Source organism: Chelonia mydas, chromosome 5 (assembly GCF_015237465.2).
Source record: "Chelonia mydas isolate rCheMyd1 chromosome 5, rCheMyd1.pri.v2, whole genome shotgun sequence".
NCBI lineage: Eukaryota > Metazoa > Chordata > Testudines > Cheloniidae > Chelonia > Chelonia mydas.
This window is the reverse complement of record NC_051245.2, coordinates 132,991,034-133,013,742: the sequence shown is the minus strand read 5'-3', so window position 1 is coordinate 133,013,742 and position 22,709 is coordinate 132,991,034. Positions and strand designations below refer to the sequence as shown.

Sequence of the window (22,709 nt, the reverse complement as noted above, 5' to 3'; positions counted from 1 at the left end):
AGGGGTCTGATCCGTTCCATACACGTTTCAGTCTTCCTCGTGATCCCCACAGTGATCTCTGTTCACCACAGCCTCCCTCCCTCTCCCCTAAATTCTCCTTCCTGTCCCCATCCTCACGTCCCACCGCCCAGTCTCCTTCCCTGTCTCCTGTCAGCCCAGGGGTGGCTGTATTAACTGAGTCTGTTCGTCGTTGTGTGCGAGATGGGAGCCGTTGCTGTGAAGATTAGCCTGGCTGTAGGAAAATGGTGGCCAGCTGAACTAAAGGCCGTCAATGGCCTGATCCTTACAGGGAATCACCTTGAGACAGTGGCCATGTGAAAAAGAGGCCAAGCATCCGAAGTTGGTGCTTTGCCGTTCCTAGATTGAGCTGGGGGCATGGGGAAGATGGGACAGAGAAACACAGGGACCCTGGGGATTCTGTGAGGTCATTAAACCAGAGCAGAGGTTAGTGTCGGGGACAGACCTCCTGTACCCCCTCCTTACAGGGACATGGGGGTACTGTGAATGGAGGAGGTGGGGGACCAAGTGACCCTGAGGACCTGCAAAATTAATATAACCATAGCAGGAGAGATGGATACAGACACCCTGAACACTCTCTCTCTCTCTCTCTCTCCTCCTGACTACCAGAACTGGGGGGATCCTCAGAGAACAGAAGAGAGCTGGAGGGGATAGACCCCTGTAATACCCGGAGTACTCCCTTTGGGGTTGTGCAACCCTGCACCCCCTGCAGGGAACATACGAGAACAAGCAGCAGTGAGGTACTCCTTGAAGGTTGTGAGCTCTCTGCAGTGTGTGTGTGGGGGGCGGGAGCACTCCCTGCGGGTTTGGGCTCCCTTCTGAAAGGAGCTGGGAGGGTTCAGGACCCCACAGCATAAGTGGGAACCCCATTTCTCAGGGGAGGGAGGGCCCAGTAGTAAGGGGAGGACCCACTGGGCTACCTGCAGTGGGGACTGGGTGAGATTTTCAGAGAGAGGCTGCTGCTGACCCTCAGCTGTGTTTCAGGGTTTCACATTATCCAGACAATATTCAGCTGTGATCTCCGGGAAGACAACGTCATTCAGGGGTTTTACCAGGATTCCTATGACGGACGAGACTTTCTTACCTTTGATAAGGAGACCATGACTTGGGTAGCAGCAGATATTAGGGCTCAGATCACCAAGAGGAGATGGGAGGCTGAAGTACTTGAGAACCAGCGGTGGAAACGCTACCTGGAGGAGAAATGTATTCCCTGGCTAAGGAGTTCTCTAGAGTATGGGAAGGAGACTCTGCGGAGGAAAGGTAAGATGGGGGACAAGCCCCACCCAAGAGGTCACTACAAGTTATATCTCCATTCCCCAGCCCCAGTTCCAAAATGGAGCAGGGGGGTAGGGGGCCGTTCAACTAACCTTGCACCAGGGATGGGTGGGGAAACAACCCCCCCCCCCGCCCACTCTGGTGGAAAAAGATATAAGAAATTGATAAATTTTAAAAGCAGCTCACTGTAGAGGAGCTGTATCTCCAGAGCCACCTGAACAAATGAGCCCAAATTTACAGCACAAATTCTGCCTCTTCCCCTGGAGTGATGCAGCAGTTATCAAGGCAATCTGCCTGTGCGTGTGCATGTGAGAGCAGTCTGAAAAATAGACTGTAGAGAAAGCTCCACTGAACTTTAATTATGGAAGTGCCACCACTTCTTTGGACACCGGCTTCAAACACCATACAATTCTTCCTCATTCACTGTCGCACCATCATATTTGTTGTGTTACCCCCGGCCCCCCTGTTCCACCAATGACGGTAGTTTTGTCCTTGTTGCCTCTTTGTCCAAACTTCTCCCACAGTCATCTATGTGCTTCCTTCCATGCCATCCCCTACATGTGGAATTGCCCTCCCCAAACTAATGCAGAAGAAGGCTCCCCTTGTCCTTGAAGTCTTCCCTCTCAAGACCTACCTTTGCTGCAACACTTCCTTACTTATTACTTGATTCTTTTATCAATAAGACCTCTGATAATCACACTCAGTCACATTTATTACCAAAGCTTTTTAGTTAAAGATTAATCAGCACAAACATAGAAGAGAAGAGGTTAAATGCTTTACCACTCCGACTCAGAAGGACAGTTGCAGCATAGTCTGCTTCAAAATGTTAACTCACTATTACCCATGTATGTACCTTCTCTGTTACCTTGGACACAAATTTCCCAAATCAGTTAGCATCATTATACACCCAATTTTTCTCTTCCCAAACACTTTACACTTGCTGTTCAAGGTTACCTGAAATTTGTATCTAGTTTTTTGCAACAATTATACTGTTGCTTATTTCACTCACAAACCTCAGCAGAATATTATCTTGTCCTTTTGTCATCTTTACAAATGTCAAGAAGAAAAAGCCACACACAGCCGTGTAATGTGTATTTCAGTGCCACGGGCCTGGGAAACCTATTGTTTAACATGTGTAAATCCTTTTGAAATCCATAATATTGGGGTAAATAGTTTTGGTAACAACCTACAAGAAATTAGCCAATTAATATTAGCTAGTTTGAGGGGCAGTTTACAACCATGTGTCATTTTTTTGTTTAATGATCCTTTCCATCTCTAATTGGTCAGTTTATCTAGTTCATTTTTTGAGCCCTGGCCAGGGCAAGACTCTTCGCTCTTTCATATCCAGAGAGTGATAGGAGATGACCACAAACGTAGCGTGTGATTAAGGATTGACATCTGTGACACCTGTATCTGGAGCTTAGTGAAGCCTTTTAAGGTACTCATGTCACTGTGGCTGGGAGCAGAGGCTTCTGGTTTCCACACTCATAGAATCTGGTCAGGGGCCTGGATTCGGGGTTCACCATTGCTGATGCTGTGAATTGGGCACAGAAATCCTCTAACATGGTGGTTTTCTCTCATCAGAGGGATTCTGTCTCATGGACTCTCATCCTCTGCCCCTGCTGGGGTCTGAAAATTTCATGCTGCAAAGCTCCAGCAAAGGCTACCTGGATTAGAGCTTGGAAACAACTAACTTCAATTTCTTCTTTTTTCCCAGTGCGCCCAACAGCTAAAGTGAGTGACAGGTCATCTCATGACGGCCTCACCACCCTCTCCTGTAAGGTCAGTGGGTTCTACCCCCGGGACATCACCGTGACCTGGCTGAAAAATGGGGAGAGCGGAAAGCAAGAGACCTACTCTGAAGGCATCCTACCCAGTGGGGACGGGACCTACCAGACCTGGGTGACAATGGAGATTGATCCCAAGATCAAAGCCCATTATTCATGCCATGTGGAGCATGAAAGCCTGGTTGAGCCACTCTCTGTCTCCTGGGGTAAGGCATTTGTGTGTTTGTCTGTTTTTCTAGTGGGAGAGGGGGAATCCATTAAACTCAAACGCTGAAAATTCTCATTCGGATTTCTAGGCTGAAGCTGGAATTTCCTCAGGGTCTGTGAGGCCCTGTCCCCGTTGGCCCTGTCCCTCTGCAGTCAAGTTCTTGTGCTAGAGTTGGGACCCACAGTGCCTGGGGCTCATGTCTTCTCTCCGGTTTTCTGCCTCTGGGGCTGTTGGATACATCACAACAATACAGTATCTCAGAAGGGAGAAGATTAATCATGAGGCATTAATGCTGGAAGAGAGCAGTCTGAGCTCCTGCATAGGCCAGGGCAGGGAATCACACCAGGGACCAAGCTGGTAGCCTGTGGGCAAACTAGAACTGATCCTTCAGAAAGAGATGCCCATTCCAGATGTAAAGTCTCTAAGGGATGGAGAATTTACCATATCCCAAGGGGAGCTCAAATCTGCCCCTTACTTGCAGTCAGAATTCGTCTTGCTTCAGCTTCCAGCCTGTTCTCAACTTCAGCAGGTTCTCAGAAACACGGCTCTGGGGGCCCTTCATCCTTGCCCATGTGGCCAGAGAGAGAGGTTTAATTTTGGGAGCAGCTTGTTTCTGTGTGCAGTGATGCTGGAAGGGAGGGTATGGCCTTGGAATGGAGCGAGGAGGCAGATTAGAGCCCTGCATCAGGAGGGAGAGTCTCCTAGTTCCCTAGCACAAGAAAGTCTTGGAAGAATTTATTACCCATGGAGCTGCCTTCCAGCCATCTTTTTGCCTGGTTAATTGGGATGTGGAAAAATGCAGCATTTGGAAGTGCAAACAATTTCTGAGAGGGCAGCCTGCACCGGGACTCTCGTCAGCAGATGGTTTCACATAACAATGCTGCTACCATGTCCCCTGCCAATTTTTGTGTCCACATGTCCTTATTCTCTTAGAAATATTTTTCTTTTTGCTGTTTTATTATGTACCTCTTTCTGACAACAGGAGAAGCTGATTAGTGAAACTGAATGTGTATAGAGAACTCGGGGTTTAACGGGCTTATATAAACCAAGAACAGTATTAAAATATCTCTGTCTTCTCCTGTTCAATTCCTGCCTCCTCTAAAAACATGCATTGTGTCTGTAACTCCATTCTTGGCAGGGAAATCCAGAGCTTTGAGGTCAGTTTCCAGTTTTTCACCAGAATGACACAATGGGACTGTTCCATTAGTCATTAAAGTCAGCGTGGTCAAGGGGGGGGGTGAGGTGCTGGGAGCCAGCACTCCTGGGTTCAATTCTTGGCTCTTGCACTGACTCGCTGTGTGACCTTCAGCAAGTCTTTCCCCCCTCCAATTTAGGGACGATACTGACATCCATCCTCCCCCACACAGAGGTTTATGAGGATTGGTTAATGTTATAAAAGGCTTCTAGTTTAAGTGCTACATATGTATTATGACTTGAAGGGGTAGAGGCTGTGTCCAGGACTTTGTATGGTGGGGTGCAATGCATGGTAGGTGCATGGTGGCTGCGTGGAGCTCACTGGAAGGGGTGGAGGGTTACAGGACTCAGCCCTAACCTGGGGAGCTGACTGACTGATCCCTGCAGTGGGATGGAAGGGGGGTTTCAGTGGGGGGAGGGGATTTTTCCCCATTGATCATTCTCTCCATTCCATTTCAGAACCAAATAACAATCTGAATCCCGTTGTGGCTGGCGTTATCACTGCAGTTGTCCTGATCGGTGGTATAATCGGAGTAGTCGTCTGGAAAAAGAAACGCCCAGGTAAAGAATTGGAATGTGGGAACTCCCTGGACTTGCCGGGCCCTGCACACCCGCCTAAGGACAACAGCAGTACAGGAACCAGTGTCAGTACTGTGTAACTGCCCCACTGTGGTACTGAGCTAATGACCCCCAATGGGAGCTGCTGGAGGGAGAGACCCAGAAACTGGGTGCAGGTTACAGTTTATATGAGGCTCCATTTTCCAAAGAGCTCAGCACCCAGTGGGCTGAGTTCTTTGGAAACTCTGTCTCATTGTGTCTTTCCCTCCTGCCGATCATGAGTGCCTCGGACCTTGAGTCCGTTACTGAGCGCCAGGGGTCTGTGCTGGGCCAGGGGCCTGGTTTCTGAGGTGTGGACACAGATCGGAGTCGGTTCCTGCCTTGGGAGCTGCATTCACTGAAATTTGCCTTTTCTCTGCAGGGAAGAAGGGAGACGGCTATGCTGTAGCTCAGGGTAAGTGACAAGAGACCCATCGCCTCTTCTCAAGTGCCCATCCCTGAACAGCGATCAGTGTTTGCTTGTGGATTTTAGCCTAGAGGCTCTGACAGGAAATCCTCGCTCCCACTCATAGGCCTTGTCTACACTGAGGATTTTAAGGAAATCTCCAACTATTGCTCTAGTACCATAGAATCGTAGGACTGGAAAGAACCTCGAGAGGACATCTAGTCCGGTTCCCTGCACTCAGGGCACGACTGTTTCATCTCTAGACTATCCTTGACAGGTGTTTGTCTAAGCTGCTCTTAAAAACCTCCAATGATGGAGCCACAATATCAGAGGCTCGGTCACCTGCACATATCAGAGGCTCGGTCACCTGCACATCTACCAATGTGATATATGCCAGCATGTGCCAGCAATGCCCCTCTGCCATGTACATTGGTCAGACTGGACAGTCTCTACGTAAAAGAATAAATGGACACAAATCAGACTTCAAGAATTATAACATTCAAAAACCAGTTGGAGAACACTTCAATCTCTCTGGTCACTCGATTACAGACCTACAAGTGGCAATACTTCAACAAAAAAACTTCAAAACCAGACTCCAAAGAGAGACTGCTGAATTGGAATTATTTTGCAAACTGGATACAATTAACTTAGGCTTGAATAGGGACTGGGAGTGGATGGGTCATTACACAAAGCAAAACTATTTCCCCATGTTTATTTCCCCCCACTCCCCACCCCCCACTGTTCCTCAGACGTTCTTGTCAACTGCTGGAAATGGCCCACCTTGATTATCACTACAAAAGGTGTTTTCCTGCCCCCCCCCCTCCTGCTGGTAATAGCTCATCTTAAGTGATCACTCTGGTTACAGTGTGTATGGTAACACCCATTGTTTCATGTTCTCTATGTATATAAATCTCCCCCCTGTATTTTCCACTGAATGCATCCGATGAAGTGAGCTGTAGCTCACGAAAGCTGATGCTCAAATAAATTTGTTAGTCTCTAAGGTGCCACAAGTCCTCCTTTTCTTCCTGCTTAGTATCTCCACAAACTTTATCAGTGTACTCTCTATGCCATCATCTAAATCATTGCTGAAGATATGGAATAGAAGTGGACCCAGAACTGATCTCTGTGGGACCCCACTTGTGATGCCCTTCCAGCCTGACTGCGAACCACTGATAACTACTCTCTGGGAGCGGTTTTCCAACCAGTTCTGCACCCACCTTACAGTAGCTCCACCTAGGCTGTATTTCCCTACTTGATGAGACGGCCATGTGAGACAGTAGCCGAAGTCTTAGGCTTCGTCTACATTAGCAACGTAAAAGCGCTGCCACGACACCAGCGTGTAATCGCGGCACCGTCGCTAGGAGAGAGCTCTCCCAGCGCTCTAAAAAAGCCACCCCCACGAGGGGCGTAGCTGAAAGCACTGGGAGTGCGGCTCCCCGCGCCGGTGCTGTGACCTCACGGGCCCTTTAGAACGCTGAAACTTGCATTGCTCAGGGGCGTGTTTTTTCCCACCCTGAGCAAGAAAATTTCAGCGCTCTAAAGTGCCAATGTAGACAAGGCCGTACTAAAGTGTAGACATACCATATCTATCGCTTCTCCCCCATCCACAAGGCTTGTTACCCTGTCACAGAAAGCTATCAGGCTGGTGTGACACCATTTGATCTTGACAAATCCATGCTGAGGGTTACTTATCACCTTGTTATCTTTTAGATGTTTGCAAACTGATTGCTTAATTATTTGCTCCATTTTCTTTCTGGGTACTGAAATTAATCTGACTGGTCTGTAATTCCCCAGGTTGTCCTTATCCCCTTTTCAAGAGACTAGCACTATGTTTGCCCTCTTACAGTCCTCTGGAATCTCCCCCATCTTCCATGGCTTTTCAAAGATCATCGCTAATGGCTCAGATATCTCCTCAGTCAGCTCCTTGAGTATTCTAGGATGTATTTGATCAGGTCCTGGCAACTTGGAGATATCTAACTTGTCTAAATCATGTTTAACTTGTTCACTCCCTATCTTAGCCCCAGATTCTACCTCATTTTAATTGGCATTCACTACGTTAGACGTCCAATCACTTATGAAACTTTTTGGTGAAAACCGAAACAGAAAAGTCATTTAGCACTTCTGCCTTTTCCACATTTTCTGTTATTGTCATTCCCTCCTCCTTGAGTAACGGGCCGACCCTGTCCTTGCTTTTAATGTATTTATAGAATGACTTTTTGTTACCCTTTATGTCTCTAGCTACTGTAATCTCATTTTGTGCCTTGGCCTTTCTAATTTTGTCCCTGCCTGCTTGTGTTGTTTGTTTATAGTTATCCTTTGTAGTTTGACCTAGTTTCCACTTTTTGTAGGAGTCTTGAGTTTCAGATCGTTGAAGATCTCCTGGTTAAGCCTGCGTGGTCTCTTGCCATCCTTCCTGTCTTTCCTAAGCAGTGGGATAGGTTACACTTGTGCCCTCGATAATGTCTCCTTGAATACTTTCCAACTCTCTCAAACTGTCTTTCCCTTTAGACTTGCTTCCCATGCAGAGCCTTCCTGTCCATTGGACAGTTCAGGGTGGTTGCCCCGGGCCCTGCGCTTTCGAGGGGGGCCGCACGTTTCAGGGGACATGGGGCCTGGGCGGCACGGGGACTGGTGGCAGTGCGACCGGCCTGCTCCGCTCTACACCCGCTTGAGGAGGATGCGAGGCCCGTGTGGCGCGGGGACTGGCAGCGCCACTGGCCCTGCTTTGCTTTGCCTCGCCAGCTCCCAGCATCGCTCGGGGGGGGCAGGGGTCTGGGGCAGCGGCGGAATGGGGGCAGGGTCTGCCCCTCCCCCCTGCGGGGTGTGCAGGGGCAGGAAGAGGCGGGGGGCAAGGGGTGGAATGGGGGTGGGAGCAGGAAGGGGCGGGGTTGGGGGGGGCCTGAAGTGGAGGGGGGGTTGTTCCGGGACCCGCACCCTCTTAGGGACGGCCCTGCTGCCATGCGATCTTACCTACCAACTTCCTGAGTTTGCTAAAGTCTGCCTTCTTGAAATCCATTGTCTTTATTGCGCTGTTCTCCCTCCTACCATTCCTTGGAATCGTGAACTCTATGATTTCATGATCACTTTCACCCAAGCTGCCTTCCACTTTCAAATTCTCAACCAGTTCCTCCCTGTTTGTCAAAATCAAACCTAGAACAGCCTCTCACCTAGTAGCTTTCTCCACCTTCTGGAATAAAAATTGTCCCTAATAGATTCCCAGAATCTGTTGGATAATCCGCGCTCTGCGGTATTATTTTCCCAGCAGAGGTCTTCTTCAGTAGTGTAGAGTGCTGCTGACATGTTGTCTAACGTTGCTCAGAGGAACTCTAGATGATACAGTGGTTAAAGCCACTTGAACCCCATCTCCTCAATTGCTCCACCATTGCTCTCTCTGGTGGAATTGCATTGCTTGTGGGTACGGGTCTCAATTTTGCTAGTGCAGACAAGGTGATAGTCAGGAACGTATACGGTGGTTTTGGGCTGAATTATTATCCCCCTAGAGCTGGGCTGTGTGTGGCTGAGTGTGACCCTGAAGTTGTCTGACCTGCTTTTAATGTCACACTTCTTTTGACTTACCTGAAAGTTGGGGTTCAGTGCTCGTGAAATCTGGGCCTGATCCAAAGCCTGTGAAGCCAATGGGAGTCTTTCCACTGACTTCAGATCAGCACCACTCTGTCTCCTCGATGACCACGAGTTCAAATCCCCTCCTCAGTTGTCTCCTTTAGGAACAAGACCAAGACTAACAACTATGGGAGATATTTACACAAATTATGGACTGTCTTGGAGGCCATCTAATGCCTGGCACCAAGAGCTGGTGTAAAGTGCACAGATCTGCCGGGCCCTGCTAGGGTGTAGCCGTCCAGCTCTCTCTTTATCCTCTCAGGGGTGCCCCCAGCGGGTAACTGAGGGGGTTTGAGAAGTGCCAACAAAACCTCCTCAGAGCACCATCCTTCCTCCTACAGCTGGCCCTCAGTCCTGCCTCCCTCCCTCCTCCTCCTCGTTACTCCAGAGCAATGGAAATTCACATGCAGGAACTTTGTTAATGGGGAGTTAAGGTTGCTGGTGCTCAGCCCTGCCGTGGGCTCCCTGTGTCCTGTCAGAATGGGTGTGTAAGCGTGTAGGCGGGTGTGGCTCTCCCTCGGTGTCCGTCTCTGAGGGAGGCAACACCCCTTTGCGGACACACTCCTGGAACAACAGTTGAAGCAAGGGGGCAGTTGGCCGTCTAAGGCGCCAACCCTCCGGCAGGGTAGAGCAGGGAACAGCCTGGGGCTCAGGCAGGGGCTATCGACTTGCTCAGGCCTCCGGGCCTAAGGTGGGGAGGCTGCCAACCCCGGGGTTAGGGTGGTAGGGGAACGTGAGCCTACCCAACTCCACCGTGTCCCAGCCCAGGGCTGTAACAACGGCAGAGCGGTCTGACACTGGCTCAGCGGGGATCCAGCCGCAACACACTGACTAGTGCCAGCCAGCAACGTAGCTGGACAGCAGTCAGCTGCCCCTGGGCTACTTACTCCCCTCCCCTCCCCCTGGGTGGAGCTGAACTCCGGGTTGTCCTCCGTCTCCCCGCAGTGCACACTGCCAGTGGCAATCCCAGCAGCTCCTCAGCGTCGGGCTTCTCGCAGTTCTGTTGTCCCAAGGACGCATCCAAGATACCAGGAGTCTTCCAAGGACTCCCGCAGCGGGCTGGAAGCGTGTGACTTCCTCAGCAACTCCTGCTCAACTGAGCTGCAGGGCTCGCCTCTTATATGTCCAGTTCCCGTCCTGCCCTTCTGCTTCCTGCATGGCAGCCAAGGTCTGGCCCTCCCTTGCTCTCAGGCTCTGAGGGAGGCCATGCCCCTTTCCTGCAGAGTGTTTAATTCCCAGAAGTCAAAGGTTGGCAAACCAGGATATGCAGAGGTAGAATGATGCTTCCCACACAACTCAAACTCTGCCCCAGTGGGTCTGGGAATAGGAACAGGAAATAGAACAGCACCATGCCAAACCAGACTTGTCCTTGTCTGTGTGCCCAGCACCACCTCAAATCAGCATGCCTCTTCATACCATCCACACTGTTCAGTGCAGCGCCATTGATTAAGGTGGGAATTGCTGTTCATTGGCAGGGGTGAGGGTGACATCTGTGGTCTGCGTGAGGGACCCCTCTGGGAACAGACGGAAGGGGGCAGAGTTGTTTGGCCTGAGTATCCTTAGCCCAGCATCTCCTACTTTTCCAGCCGTTGAATGTTGAGTAGTCCGTGCTCCCGTTCTGACGAGGCATGAAGAGCACAGAGCAGTGCTGACCCCCTGCAGTGGTGACGTTTTTTGCATGGGAATAATGGAAATCCTGGGCAGCTGCCCTGTAGACTGGTCTGTGCACCAACCAGCTCACTGCTAGGGAAGAGTGAGGTGATGACTGTTCCCTTTGGATAGGAGTCCCCGTATCTACTAACTACGCTGAAACCCTGCCCTGTGAGAGATACTAATATCCTCTCTCTTCTCCTCCTCCTCTGCACAGCAAACGACCAAGGATCTAGTGGCTCTGACCTATCTGCCAAGGGTAAGTGATGGAGGCTGTAGCCTAGGGGTTCACTGCTCGCACTGAGGCCTCTGGAGAGAGACACCTAGTCCAAGTCATTGGACCCTCTAGCAAACCAGCCCCAAGGAGCGGGACAGGGGGGTTCTGGATCTCTTATTTCCCTTTTATTCACATGGGGGTGCAGGAACAGGTTTGTAGCCAAATCCCCCTTGTTTTCTCTGCGATGAATTAGGTGTGAAAGACTCTAGTGAGAGGGATTTCTCTGTGGCTGCTGACACAGTGTAGGCTGAGCTCAGCTTTTGCAAGGATAACTCCAGCTGCTTCAGAGAACAGTCTCCAGTGAACTGCAGGGAGGAAGCAGGAGGGACAGAGCCCAGCACGGGTCGCTGACACTGGAGCTACAAGCTTTGTCAGTGGGGTTTGAGATTTTGTCCACTGAACCCTGCAGCCACTAGGGCGACCGTCCCACAGCAGTGTGCACTGTCATTGCAAAACATGATGGCAGGTTCCCTTTAATAGACATTACCTGTGTTTAACTTCTGCAGCTTAACTGAGCCTGGTGGAGTCTGTGCCACAATGTGAGGGGACCCCAGAGAGGAAGACGGATGAGCTCTGCCTTGTCTCCCTGCAAGAACCAGTCAACCCCTCCCTAGCTTTTCTCTGGCACTTGGAGTGTCCTGTGTGGGATTTCCGGCCTCATCTGTCTGCTCACTGACCCACTTTTTGCTTTTCAGATGTAATAGTTTTCTGTAATAATGTTTTATTTGCACAAAATAATTTCCAAAATTTGAATAGATAAAAACTCTGTTAGTCAGAGTTTAGTATTTGCTCGCGTTCAGTGATGCACTCAGTGCTCTGGCTGCGCAGTGCTGTCTGCACACCCTGTGCGGTGCGCTAGGTCTGTGAGCAGTAGCTGCTTGTGTGTCTACGGTGGGGGACGTCTTTCTTTTCTGTAGAATTTCATGATTCTAACATGGTAAATGGCCGGGTCTACTCGCAGCTGGCAGCGCTGTTTCTATCATCAGCTGCGGAAGTCTGTTGGACAGGAATAAATGTCTGTGTTTAGTTTGTAAATGCCTCTAATGTCCTTTTCACCATTCATGGAGCCATAGAAATGCTGGGCTAAAAGGGCCTTCAAGGTCATCTAGTCCAGCCCCAATCTCAGGTAGCACCAAGTTAACCTAGACCATCCCTGACAGGTGTTTGTCCAACCTGTTGTTAAAAACTTCCAATGACGGGGATTCCACATCCTCTCTAAGCAACCTGTGTGATGAAGTGGGACATTTTCCTAATGTTGCGTGTGTATACTGTGTATGCCTCAGTTTCCCCCATGTGCTACATGCCTACCCAAGGTGGGAGGGGGGGTGTCTGCTGTTCTAGAAGACCAGGTGTGACCCAGTCTAGCAGCCTGGACCCCAGACCATGGCCTGGACACTTTGTAACTTAGCGACTGATGACCCGAAGGCCCATCCGAACTTGGAGCCAGCCAGTTATGGGCAGCGGAGAGAACAAAGAGCTGAAGAGAGAGTCACCTGGAGACCTGTTTGCCCGGGAAAGAAGACAAAGATGGAGGCGGGGCCTTGGAGGTGATATGGGGTGGGCCACAGAAAGGAGGAGTCACTTCTGGGCTGGGAACAAAGAGTGGCCTGATCCCACCTGGACGGGGACAGTGAGCTGCTTTTAAAATTTATCAATTTCTTATATCTTTTTCCACCAGAGTGGGCGGGGGGGGGGGGTTCCCCACCCATCCCTGGTGCAAGGTTAGTTGAACGGCCCCCTACCCCCCTGCTCCATTTTGGAACTGGGGCTGGGGAATGGAGATGCAACCAGTAGTGACCTCCTGGGTGGGGCTTGTCCCCCATCTTACCTTTCCTCTGCAGAGTCTCCTTCCCGTACTCTAGAGAACTCCTTAGCCAGGGAATACATTTCTCCTCCGTAAAGCGCTTCCACCTCTGGTTGTCAACTACTTCAGCCTCCCATCTCCTCTTGGTGATCTGAGCCCCAATGTCTGCTGCTACCCAAGTCATGGTCTCCTTATCGAAGGTAAGAAAGTCTCGTCCGTCATACGAATCCTGGTAAAACCCCTGAATGACGTTGTCTTCCCGGAGATCACAGCCGCTTATCACCTGGATAATGTGAAACCCTAAAACACAGCTGAGGGTCAGCAGCAGCCTCTCTCTGAAAATCTCACCAAGACACCACTGCAGGTAGCCCAGTGGATCCTCCTTTTGTTATTGGGCCCTCCGTCCCCTGAGAAATGGGGTTTCCCCTTATGCTGTGGGGTCCTGAACCCTTCCAGCTCCTTTCAGAAGGGAGCCCAAACCCGCAGGGAGCGCTCCCGCCCCCCACACACACACTGCAGAGAGCTCACAACCTTCAAGGAGTACCTCACTGCTGCTTGTTCTTGTATGTTCCCTGCAGGGGGTGCAGGGTGGCACAACCCCAAAGGGAGTACTTCGGATATGACAGGGGTCTATCCCCTCCAGCTCTCTTCTGTTCTCTGAGGATCCCCCCAGTTCTGGTAGTCAGGAGGAGAGAGAGAGAGAGAGAGTGTTCAGGGTGTCTGTACCCATCTCTCCTGCTATGGTTGTATTAATTTTGCAGGTCCTCAGGGTCACTTGGTCCCCCACCTCCTCCATTCACAGTACCACCATGTCCTTGTGAGGAGGGGGTACAGGAAGTCTGTCCCCGACACTAACCTCTGCTCTGGTTTAATGACCTCACAGAATCCCCAGGGTCCCTGTGTTTCCCTGCCCCATCTTCCCCATGCCCCCAGCTCAATCTAGGAACGGCAAAGCACCAACTTCGGATACTTGGCCTCTTTTTCACATGGCCACTGTCTCAAGGTGATTCCCTGTAAGGATCAGGCCATTGACGGCCTTTAGTGCAGCTGGCCACCATTTTCCTACAGCCAGACTAATCTTCACAACAACGGCCCCCATCTCGCACACAACCAAGAGCAGACTCAGTTAATACAGCCACCCCTGGGCTGACAGGAGACAGGGAGGGAGACTGGGGGGTGGGACGTGAGGATGGGGACAGGAAGGAGAATTTAGGCGAGAGGGAGGGAGGCTGTGGTGAACAGAGATCACTGTGGGGATCACGAGGAAGACTGAAACGTGTATGGAACGGATCAGACCCCTCGCTTGGCAAACAGGGCAGAATGTGGGGGCACAAAAATAACCCAAACAGGGTCCCAAGTATTTTCACCCCTCCCCCACCCTGCATTAGATACATCGAGGTAAATGCCTAGATTTTCAGCAATCACTAGTGATTTTGGGTGCCCAACTGAGACCCTTTAAGGAGGCCTGATCAGAATGTGGAAGCACCTGGCCTCTGAATATCAGACACCCAAAAATCACTAATCACGTTTGGAAAAATGTCGGCCAAGGGCTTAAAATACCATTTGGTGTCACAGCCACAGGTGAGAGCCAAGCCCACTAAGCTGCATCCCTGAACCATGCCCCAGGTTTGGACAAAAACCAGTTACTAACCTTCCTGTAACGGTTGTTCTCAGAGCTGTGTTGCACACGTCCATTCCACGCTAGGTGTACGTGCCCTGCACACAGTCGCCGGAAACTTTTCCCCTCGGTGATTCCCCTCGGTGATACCCCTCAGGCTGGCACTAGCGCCCCCTGGTACGATGCGCTCATGTCGCAGTGTGAGGGGACCAGTTGACCCCGCACCTTCTCAGTTCCTTCTTGCCAGCAACTCCAACAGAGGGGTAGGAGGGTGGCTCGGGGAATGGACGTGTGCAACACGTCCCAAAGAACAACAGTTACAGAAAGGTTAGTAACCATTTTTTCTTCTTCAACTGCTGGCACACGTCCATTCCACCTTCGGTGACTCTCAATGGACACGTGGATTACAACACTGCCCAGCCAAACCCAGTGCATCTCTAACTTGCTGGGTGATGGCGTAGTTGGAAGAAAAAGTACGTATTGACGCCCAGGTGGCTGCTCTGCAAATGTCCTGGATCAGGCCTGGGATACGAACACCACTGAGGAACCTTGTGGTCTCACAGAACGGGCCGTCAGGAAGGCAGGTGGTGGGACACCTGCCTCCTCGTATCACATGCGAATGGACAATGTGATCCAGGATGAAATTCTCTGAGCCTTTCATCCTATCTCCTACTGCTACAAAGAGCTGCGTGGATTTACAGATCGACTTTCTATATAGTCCTTTCTATACAGAACACTAGGATGCCCTGCCTATGTATGGAGTATGGAGATGTCATTCCTCCCTATTCTTGTGCGGCTTCGGGAAGAAAATGGGCAGGAAAATAGCCTGATTACTATGAAGTGCAAGACTGCCTTTGGGAGGAAGACGGGGTGGGGGCGACATTGTACGTTGTCGTTAAAGAACACTGTTCACGGAGGTTTTGACAAGAGCTCTGATCTCCGAGACCCTCCTGACTGAGGTAATTGCTACCAGAAAGGCGACCTTCCAGGAAAGGTACAAGAGGGCATAATGCCAGTGGCTCAAAGGGAGGCCCTGTGAGCTCTGACAGGACCAGGATTAAGTCCCCCAGGGGGATAGGCTCCCAGATTTGCGGGTATAGCCTTTCAAAGCCCTTGAGGAAGTGAATGGACATTTCATGTGAAAAAACTGATCAACCACCCAGCAGGGGGTAGAATGATGAGATGGCGGCTAGGTGCACCTCAACAGATGGAATCGCTAGACCTGGCTGTTTCCAGACTGTTCTGGAGCATCTGCTTCATCTGAGAGATGACTCTGCCGGTGAGAGGCAGGGGTGCCGGAACAGGGGGACCGAGGGGCCATGGCCCTGCCACTTCAGCAGCAGGTGAGAGCAGGGGGAAGGGGGCGGAGCCTCAGGAGAAGAGGTGGAGCCGGGGGGGTGTCAGGGGGAAGAGGCGGAGTCACAGTTTCAGCACCGGTGGCTCCCCACTCATGGAGAGGTTCTGGCACCCCGGTGAGAGGCCTTGCTGGGTAGACCAAATGGAAACGCTTCCACTTGGAGAAGTAAGTAGCTCCGGAACTGGTTTCCTACTGCTTAGCAAGACCTAGCAGACCTGCTCCAAACAGACCAGTTCTGCAGCTGTCATGGAGCTGTCAGGCAGATGGAGCATTTGGCCGTGATCTTGCGAGATCAGGTCCAGAAGAAGAGGGAGCGGCATTGGAGTTACTACTGACAGGTCTAGAAATAAGCCAAACTAGTGCCGACGTGGCCAGGCTGAGGCTATGTGAATAACCTTCACTCTTGACCTTCAGCAAGACCTTGTGCACAAAAGGAATGGGGGGAAAGGTGCAGAACAGGTGCTTTCTCCAAGGGAGTAAGAAGGCATCCGGGATCGAGCCCGAGTTACAGACACGCTGTCAGGGTTCCTTCCCCACTCTGAACTCTGGGATACAGATGTGGGGACCCACATGAAAGACCCCCTAAGCTTATTTTTACCAGCTTAGGTTAAAAACTTTCCCAAGGCACAAATTCCACCTTGTTCTTGAACAGTATGCTGCCTCCACCAAGTGATTTAGACAAAGAATCAGGGAAAGGACCACTTGGAGTTCCTGTTCCCCCAAAATATTCCCCCAAGCCCTACACCCCCTTTCCTGGGGAAGGCTTGAGAATAATATCCTAACCAACTGGTACAGGTGAACACAGACGCAAACCCTTGGATCTTAAGAACAATGAAAAATCAATCAGGTTCTTAAAAGAAGAATTTTATTTAAAGAAAAGGTAAAAGAATCACCTCTGTAAAATCAGGATGGTAAATACTTTACAGAATAACAAAAGCTTCAAAAACACAGAGGAACCCCCTCTAGCTTTAGTTTCAAAGTTACAGAGAGAAAAAAAAAAACAGGGATAAACCTCACTCTAGCAAAGCAAAAATCCACAAGCTAAAACAAAAGATAATGTAACACGCCTTGCCTGGCTTTACTTACTATTTTTGTAATCTTAGAGACTGGTTCAGGATTGGTTTATACAAGAAGGAGTTTTCTGACCTGATGCTTCTCTGCTTCCCCAGAGAACACACCAAAACAAAGCCTCCCCGATTTGAAAGTATCTTCTTTCCCCATTGGTCCTTTTGGTCAGGTGCCAACCAGGTTACCTGAGCTTCTTAACCCCTTACAGGTAAGGAGGAATTCTAGGCTACCCTTAGCTGTACGGTTATGACACACGCAGACAGCAGAACTGCAGACATTTCCTGTTCTGTCTGGTTGTGAACAGGTCTACGAGGGGAGTACCCCACCACTGGAAAATGGTCCTTGCTATGTTGGGGCATAGGGGCCATTCGCGGTGAGAAGAGCTAATCTGCCAGCTCTTTCTGGGCTCCCGAAAGGTGAGAAGCTTTGAGGTAGATTGAGTGCTTCAATCCTGGCTTCAGTACTTCAGCCTGGTCTCCCTGTCCTTTTTCACATGTGGTCTGAACTGGTGGCAGAGCTGACAGCGATCCGCAAGAGGAATCTCAGTCACACACTTTAGACAGCTAGAGTGCAGGTCGCTCAAAGGCCTGGGCTTGCCGCAGGAGGCCCCGGGTTTGAAACCCGGAGACCGAGGCTTGCCCAGTTTCAGGAGCAGAAGAAACTCTGCTACGAGAGTCCAACTAACTATTTACACCAACTAAAGTCAAAAGGTGAGAAAACAACGGAGGGGAAAAGGGATGGAGTAACAAGGAAAGAACCACTGAGAATCTTGAGAGGTGCAGGGCAGCTGGTCACAGACACACAGAGATCCCAAGCCAGGCACCCGAGAGAAGTGGGGTGGGTCAGGCCTCCCCACCCATCCCTCTTCTCCTCTGTGCTGCACTCCACAGGGATGAGCAGGGTGGGGGCACTGATGGAGTCTCAGAGGGACCAGACCCCAAATTCCCCCATGTGCGTGTTGGGGGCAGACACAGCTAGAGAGGGGAACACTCTTGGTGGCCAAGATGCAGGACTCAGGACAGTCTCTGGCGAGCTGGCAGCCACAGGACTGCAAGGAGGGGATAAATGGGGGGAGGAGGGCAGGAGGGGGCAGCCGGGACAGTGGTCGGGGAGGGGGCGGCGGGGACAGAACAGCAGCTCGCCAGCGCAGTTAGGGGCAGGTGAGTGGAGCCCCTCTCTCAGCACTGGGGAGGCCAGTGTCTGTATGAGCAGGTCAGGCTGAACGGGCTCAGCAGCAGGGGACCAATGGGTGAGACGAGTTAGGAGAGGGTTAAACTAGCTACAGAGGGGGCGCACTGGGGGCAGACTCTTGGCAACCCTCTGCCCTGTCTCTTAGTTCTGGGGCAAGGCCCTCAGGAACCCAGGTGTCCAGGACAGGATGGGAATTAGTTCTCATTGCTGCTGTCTCAGTGCTGGGGGCGGGAGGGTACCAGGAGGGTTGGGGACACTCCTGGGTGAGGACCAATGTCACAGGCCAGTACCACTGACATGGGGAAATCAGGGATTTTCATTCGCCAGTCCCCTGTCAGGAAGGGCAGAGCAATTACATCAGGGAGACCCTCACCTGCCAGGGACAGTTCAGCAGTGCCCGGCACTGAATGCTTATGGATCATCCCCGTGCTAAGTGAGACAGCACAATCCGGGGCCTGGCCAGGTGGCTACAGCCCCACACATCAGGGACCGAGCAGGAAGAACGGCTCTTTACACATCTATCGATAATGTGCAGGGGAACCTGCCTGACCCCGGGGGCTCCAACTCGGGGACACGTGCTGGGGTTTGGAAGCCCGGGAGTCTCTGCACGTTGCAGGGGCTGATTCTCTCACTAACTCTCCAGCCCAAGTCAATGTCAGACCCTCACTCTGCGGAGTGAAGAGGAATCTGACCTTCAATAAACTCACTCTGGAAATAAGACAAAGCAAACAATGAAGGAGGCTCACCGGTGAGCAACTTCTCCCCAGGGCTGGGTGAATGCAGCACTGCCTGCTCTTGTGACTTTACTGTGCGTCTCATGATAGTGGGGGGGGGGTTATTAAATCCCCAGTTCCTGGACTCATGGGATTAGAGGATAGTCTCAGCTCTTTTCTTACAGCAGTAACTTCTAGTCCTTCTAGGAGCAGGGGAAACCCCGGAAATGTGTCCCCGAAAGGCTCAAACCAGAGGGCAAATAAAAATAAGCTCCAGTATTATTCCCAGAATACTCATGACATTTAAAGCATACTCAGGATTTTTGGGGCCTGACTCGCGACGTCTGAACACTTGGGGCAGTCGATATTGGGATTCTCCATCACTCGGTGTCTGGGAATGGAGACAAGATGTCTCAGAGCCCTGTTCTAGCTCTAGGGTCTCCCAGTGTCACTGTCGTAGCTGGGAGGAACAAACCCCTCCGTGCAGGAATCGCTGGGTGGGGTTCTCTGGCCTGGGTCACCAGGAGGTCAGACTAGCCGGGTCTGATGGGAACTTCTGGCTTTCGCACCTCTGCCTGGGAAATAACCGCCGACAAGGGGCGGGGCGGGGCGGGGGAAGGGGTGTCCCCCGAAGGGCAGCAGAGGCAGCTGCAAGTGGGACTGGTAGCAGAAATCTGGGCTGTTTGGGGAGGGGACAGTATGAGAGTCCCACTTTGGAGGATGTCAAAAAATGTCTTTCGCGTGAACCCTCCATCCTGCAGCCCTTCTCCCGCCCCATGTCCCTTTGTCCCCCACATTCACACTGACTCCAGCGAGAAAATGCCCCTGAGGGCTGTCCCTTCCCCCCATCCCCAACACGCATCCCTAGGTTGGGTCGTGTCCTTCACTCACCCTCGCTCTGGTTGTAGAGCTGACTCAGGGTGTTCAGACTCACGTTGTACCATTTCTGGAAGCGCTGTCCCCACCAGGTCATCTCATTCCAGAACTCCACATCCTTGTTCTGCACCATCCACACTGGGCCAGGCTTCACCTTCTGCATCTTGCTGGTGTAGACATAGTTGACCTGATCGTCCACGTACACAACACGGCTGTACCAGGGCAGCCCCGGGCCGGGCTCCGACACCACCGTGTCCAATATGCGCCTGGAGTGCAGGCCTGGGATGGGGGGAGATTGGGGAGGGGGAGTCAGACCCAACCAGACCCTGCCAGGGAGCCCCTGGCAATACACAAGAGGTGGCGCCAGCCCTCAGGAGCGCTCCTGTGGGAGGGAGACCTGGGGAAGGGCTCACAGAACGGCCTGACCGGGGAGAAAGATGGTGGGGTAGAAGGAGAAAGGGAGGCAGGGCTGGAGGGGGAGTGAGGAGGGGAAGGGGTGGGGACGTACAGGGGGGCTGAAGCATGTGTGAGGAGTAGGGGAGCATATAGGGAGATTTTAGAGTAGCAGCCGTGTTAGTCTGTATTCGCAAAAAGAAAAGGAGGACTAGTGGCAAATAAATTGGTTAGTCTCTAAGGTGCCACTAGTACATATAGGGAGAGTGCATTGGGGGTACAGGGGAGTGTGACAAAGGAAAGGAAGCCCAGGAGGAGGGGCAGGGCTGGAGTGCGGTGTGGGGAAAAGGAAGGGGGTGTTATGGGAGAGGGTGGGGCAGGAGGACTGGGGGTAGGAGATGCAGGAGCTGAAGCTGGGAAAGGCAAGTTGGGCAGCGGAAAGTGTGCAAGAGACAGGTGGGAGCCAGGACACTGGCTGTGCACACAATTTACTATCATTTATTCAGAACATAAGAACGACCATACTGGGTCAGACCAAAGGTCCATCTAGCCCAGTATCCTGTCTGCCGACAGTGGCCAATGCCGGGTGCCCCAGAGGGAATGAACAGAACAGGTCATCATCAAGGGATCCATCCCATCGCCTATTCCCAGCTTCTGGCAAACAGAGGCTAGGGACACCATCCCTGCTCATCCTGGCTAATACTCACTGATGGACCTATCCTCCCTGAACATACCTAGTTCTTTTTTGAATCATGTTATAGTCTTGACCTTCACAACATCCTCTGGCAAGGAGTTCCACTGGTTGACTGTGTACTGTGTGAAGAAATACTTCCTTTTGTTTGTTTTAGACCTGCTGCCTATTAATTTCCTTGGGTGACCCCTAGTTCTTGTGTGACGTGAAGGGGTAAATAACACTTCGGTATTCACTTTCTCCATACCAGTCATGATGAAGACTTTGATTTGGTCATGAATATTTTTAGTAAAAGTCCTGGACAGGTCACGGGCAACAAAGAAAAGCTCATGGAAGCCCTGGCTGGAATGATTTAATTGGGGATTGGTCCTGCTTTGAGCAGGGGGTTGGACTAGATGACCTCCTGAGGTCCCTTCCAACCCTGATATTCTATGATTCTATGGAAGCCCGTGACCTATCCGTGACTTTTACTAAAAATATCCATGGCAACACGGGGAGCTCAGCTGCGTGACCCACACACCACCTGCCAGGGCTAGGCAACTGCAGGCCACGCAGAGGTCCGGGGCCCCCCTGCCGCCCACAGCAACTGGGAGCAGTTGGTCCCCGAACACCCCACGGAGCCCACCCCCCGCCCCCCACCACTCCCAGCTGCTACAGGTGGCAGGGGGACCCCACAGCTTCCGGCCACCGTGGGCTGAAGTCATGGAGTTAGCTGGAAGTCACAGATTCCGTGACCTTCATGAAAAAAACATAGCCTTAGTCTTGATTTTATAGACTTTGATCATATCCCCCTTAGTCGTCTCTTTTCCAAGTTGAAAAGTTCCAATCTTATTCATCTCTCCCCATGTAGCAGCCGTCCCATACCCCAATCATGTTTCTTGCCCTTTTCTGTACCTTTTCCAATTCCAATATATCTTTTTTCAGATGGAATGACTACATCTGCAAGCAGTATTCAAGATGTGGGCATACCATGGATTTATATAGAGGTAATATGATATTGTCTGTTTTATCAATCCCTTTCCTAATGATTCCCAACATTCTGTTAGCTTCGATTGCCACTGCACATTGAAAAAACACGGAGTCCTGTGGCACCTTAACGACCAACGCATTTATTTGAGCATAAGATTTCGTGTAGGCATCTGACGAAGTGGGTTCCAGCCCACGAGAGTTTATGCCCATATAAATTTGTTAGTCTTGAAGGTGCCACAGGACTCCTCATTGTTTTTGCTGAAACAAACTAACACAGCTACCCCTCTGAAACTGCACATTGAGTGCATGTTTTCAGAGAACTATCCACAATGATTCCAAGATCTCTCTTGAGTGGTAACAGCTAATTTAGACCCCATCACTTTATATGTATAGTTGGGATTATGTTTTCCAATGTGCATCACTTTGCATTTATCCACACTGAATTTCACCTACCATTTTGTTGCCCAATCAACCAGTTTTGTAAGATCACCAGTGCCGAATAGAGGGGAATAATCACTTCCCTCCATCTGCTGGCAATGCTCCTACTAATACAGCCCAAGATGCCGTTGGCCTCTTGGCAACAAGGGCACACTGCTGACTCAGATCCAGCTTATTGTCACAAGTTTTCAAAGATAACGGCCAATGGCTCTGTAATCACATCAGCCAACTCACTAAGCACCCTTGGATGCACTGGATCTGGACCCATGGACTCGTGCATGTCCAGCTTTTCTAAATCGTCCTTAACCTGTTCTTTCACCACTGAGGGCTGCTCACCTCCTCCCCATACTGTGTTGCCCGGTGCAGCAGTCTGGGAGCTGACCTTGTCTGTGAAGACCGAGGCAAAAAAAGCATAGAGTACTTCAGCTTTTTCCATATCACCTGTCACTGTGTTGCCTCCCCCATTCAGTAAGGGTCCCACACAGTCCCTGACTGTCTTCTTGTTGCTAACATACCTGCAGAAACTCTTCTTGTTATTCTTCACATCCCTTGCTAGCT

At 51.1% G+C, this 22,709-nt stretch overlaps 1 protein-coding gene and 1 long non-coding RNA gene across 5 annotated transcripts in view; one reads left to right on the top strand and one right to left on the bottom strand.

Annotated features, from left to right (window-relative positions):
• Positions 1-22,709, bottom strand: part of LOC102945483 (class I histocompatibility antigen, F10 alpha chain-like) — a 108,207-nt gene that overhangs the window by 76,830 nt on the left and 8,668 nt on the right. For all 4 annotated transcript variants that reach the window (XR_006291003.1, XR_006291004.1, XM_037902415.2 and 1 more), the window contains exons 2-3: positions 19,676-19,939; positions 12,862-13,137 (exon numbers count right to left, since the gene is read on the bottom strand). Coding sequence is in view for 2 of the 4 variants with exons in the window: in XM_037902415.2 (XP_037758343.1) it covers positions 12,862-13,137; positions 19,676-19,939 (540 nt within the window). In the remaining 2 variants the exon portion in view is untranslated. The remainder of the gene's footprint in view (positions 1-12,861; positions 13,138-19,675; positions 19,940-22,709) is intronic.
• On the top strand, positions 1,063-20,202 carry LOC122465883. The gene is made up of 3 exons (XR_006291009.1): positions 1,063-1,195; positions 3,699-3,705; positions 20,192-20,202. It is a non-coding gene; the product is annotated as an uncharacterized LOC122465883 (long non-coding RNA).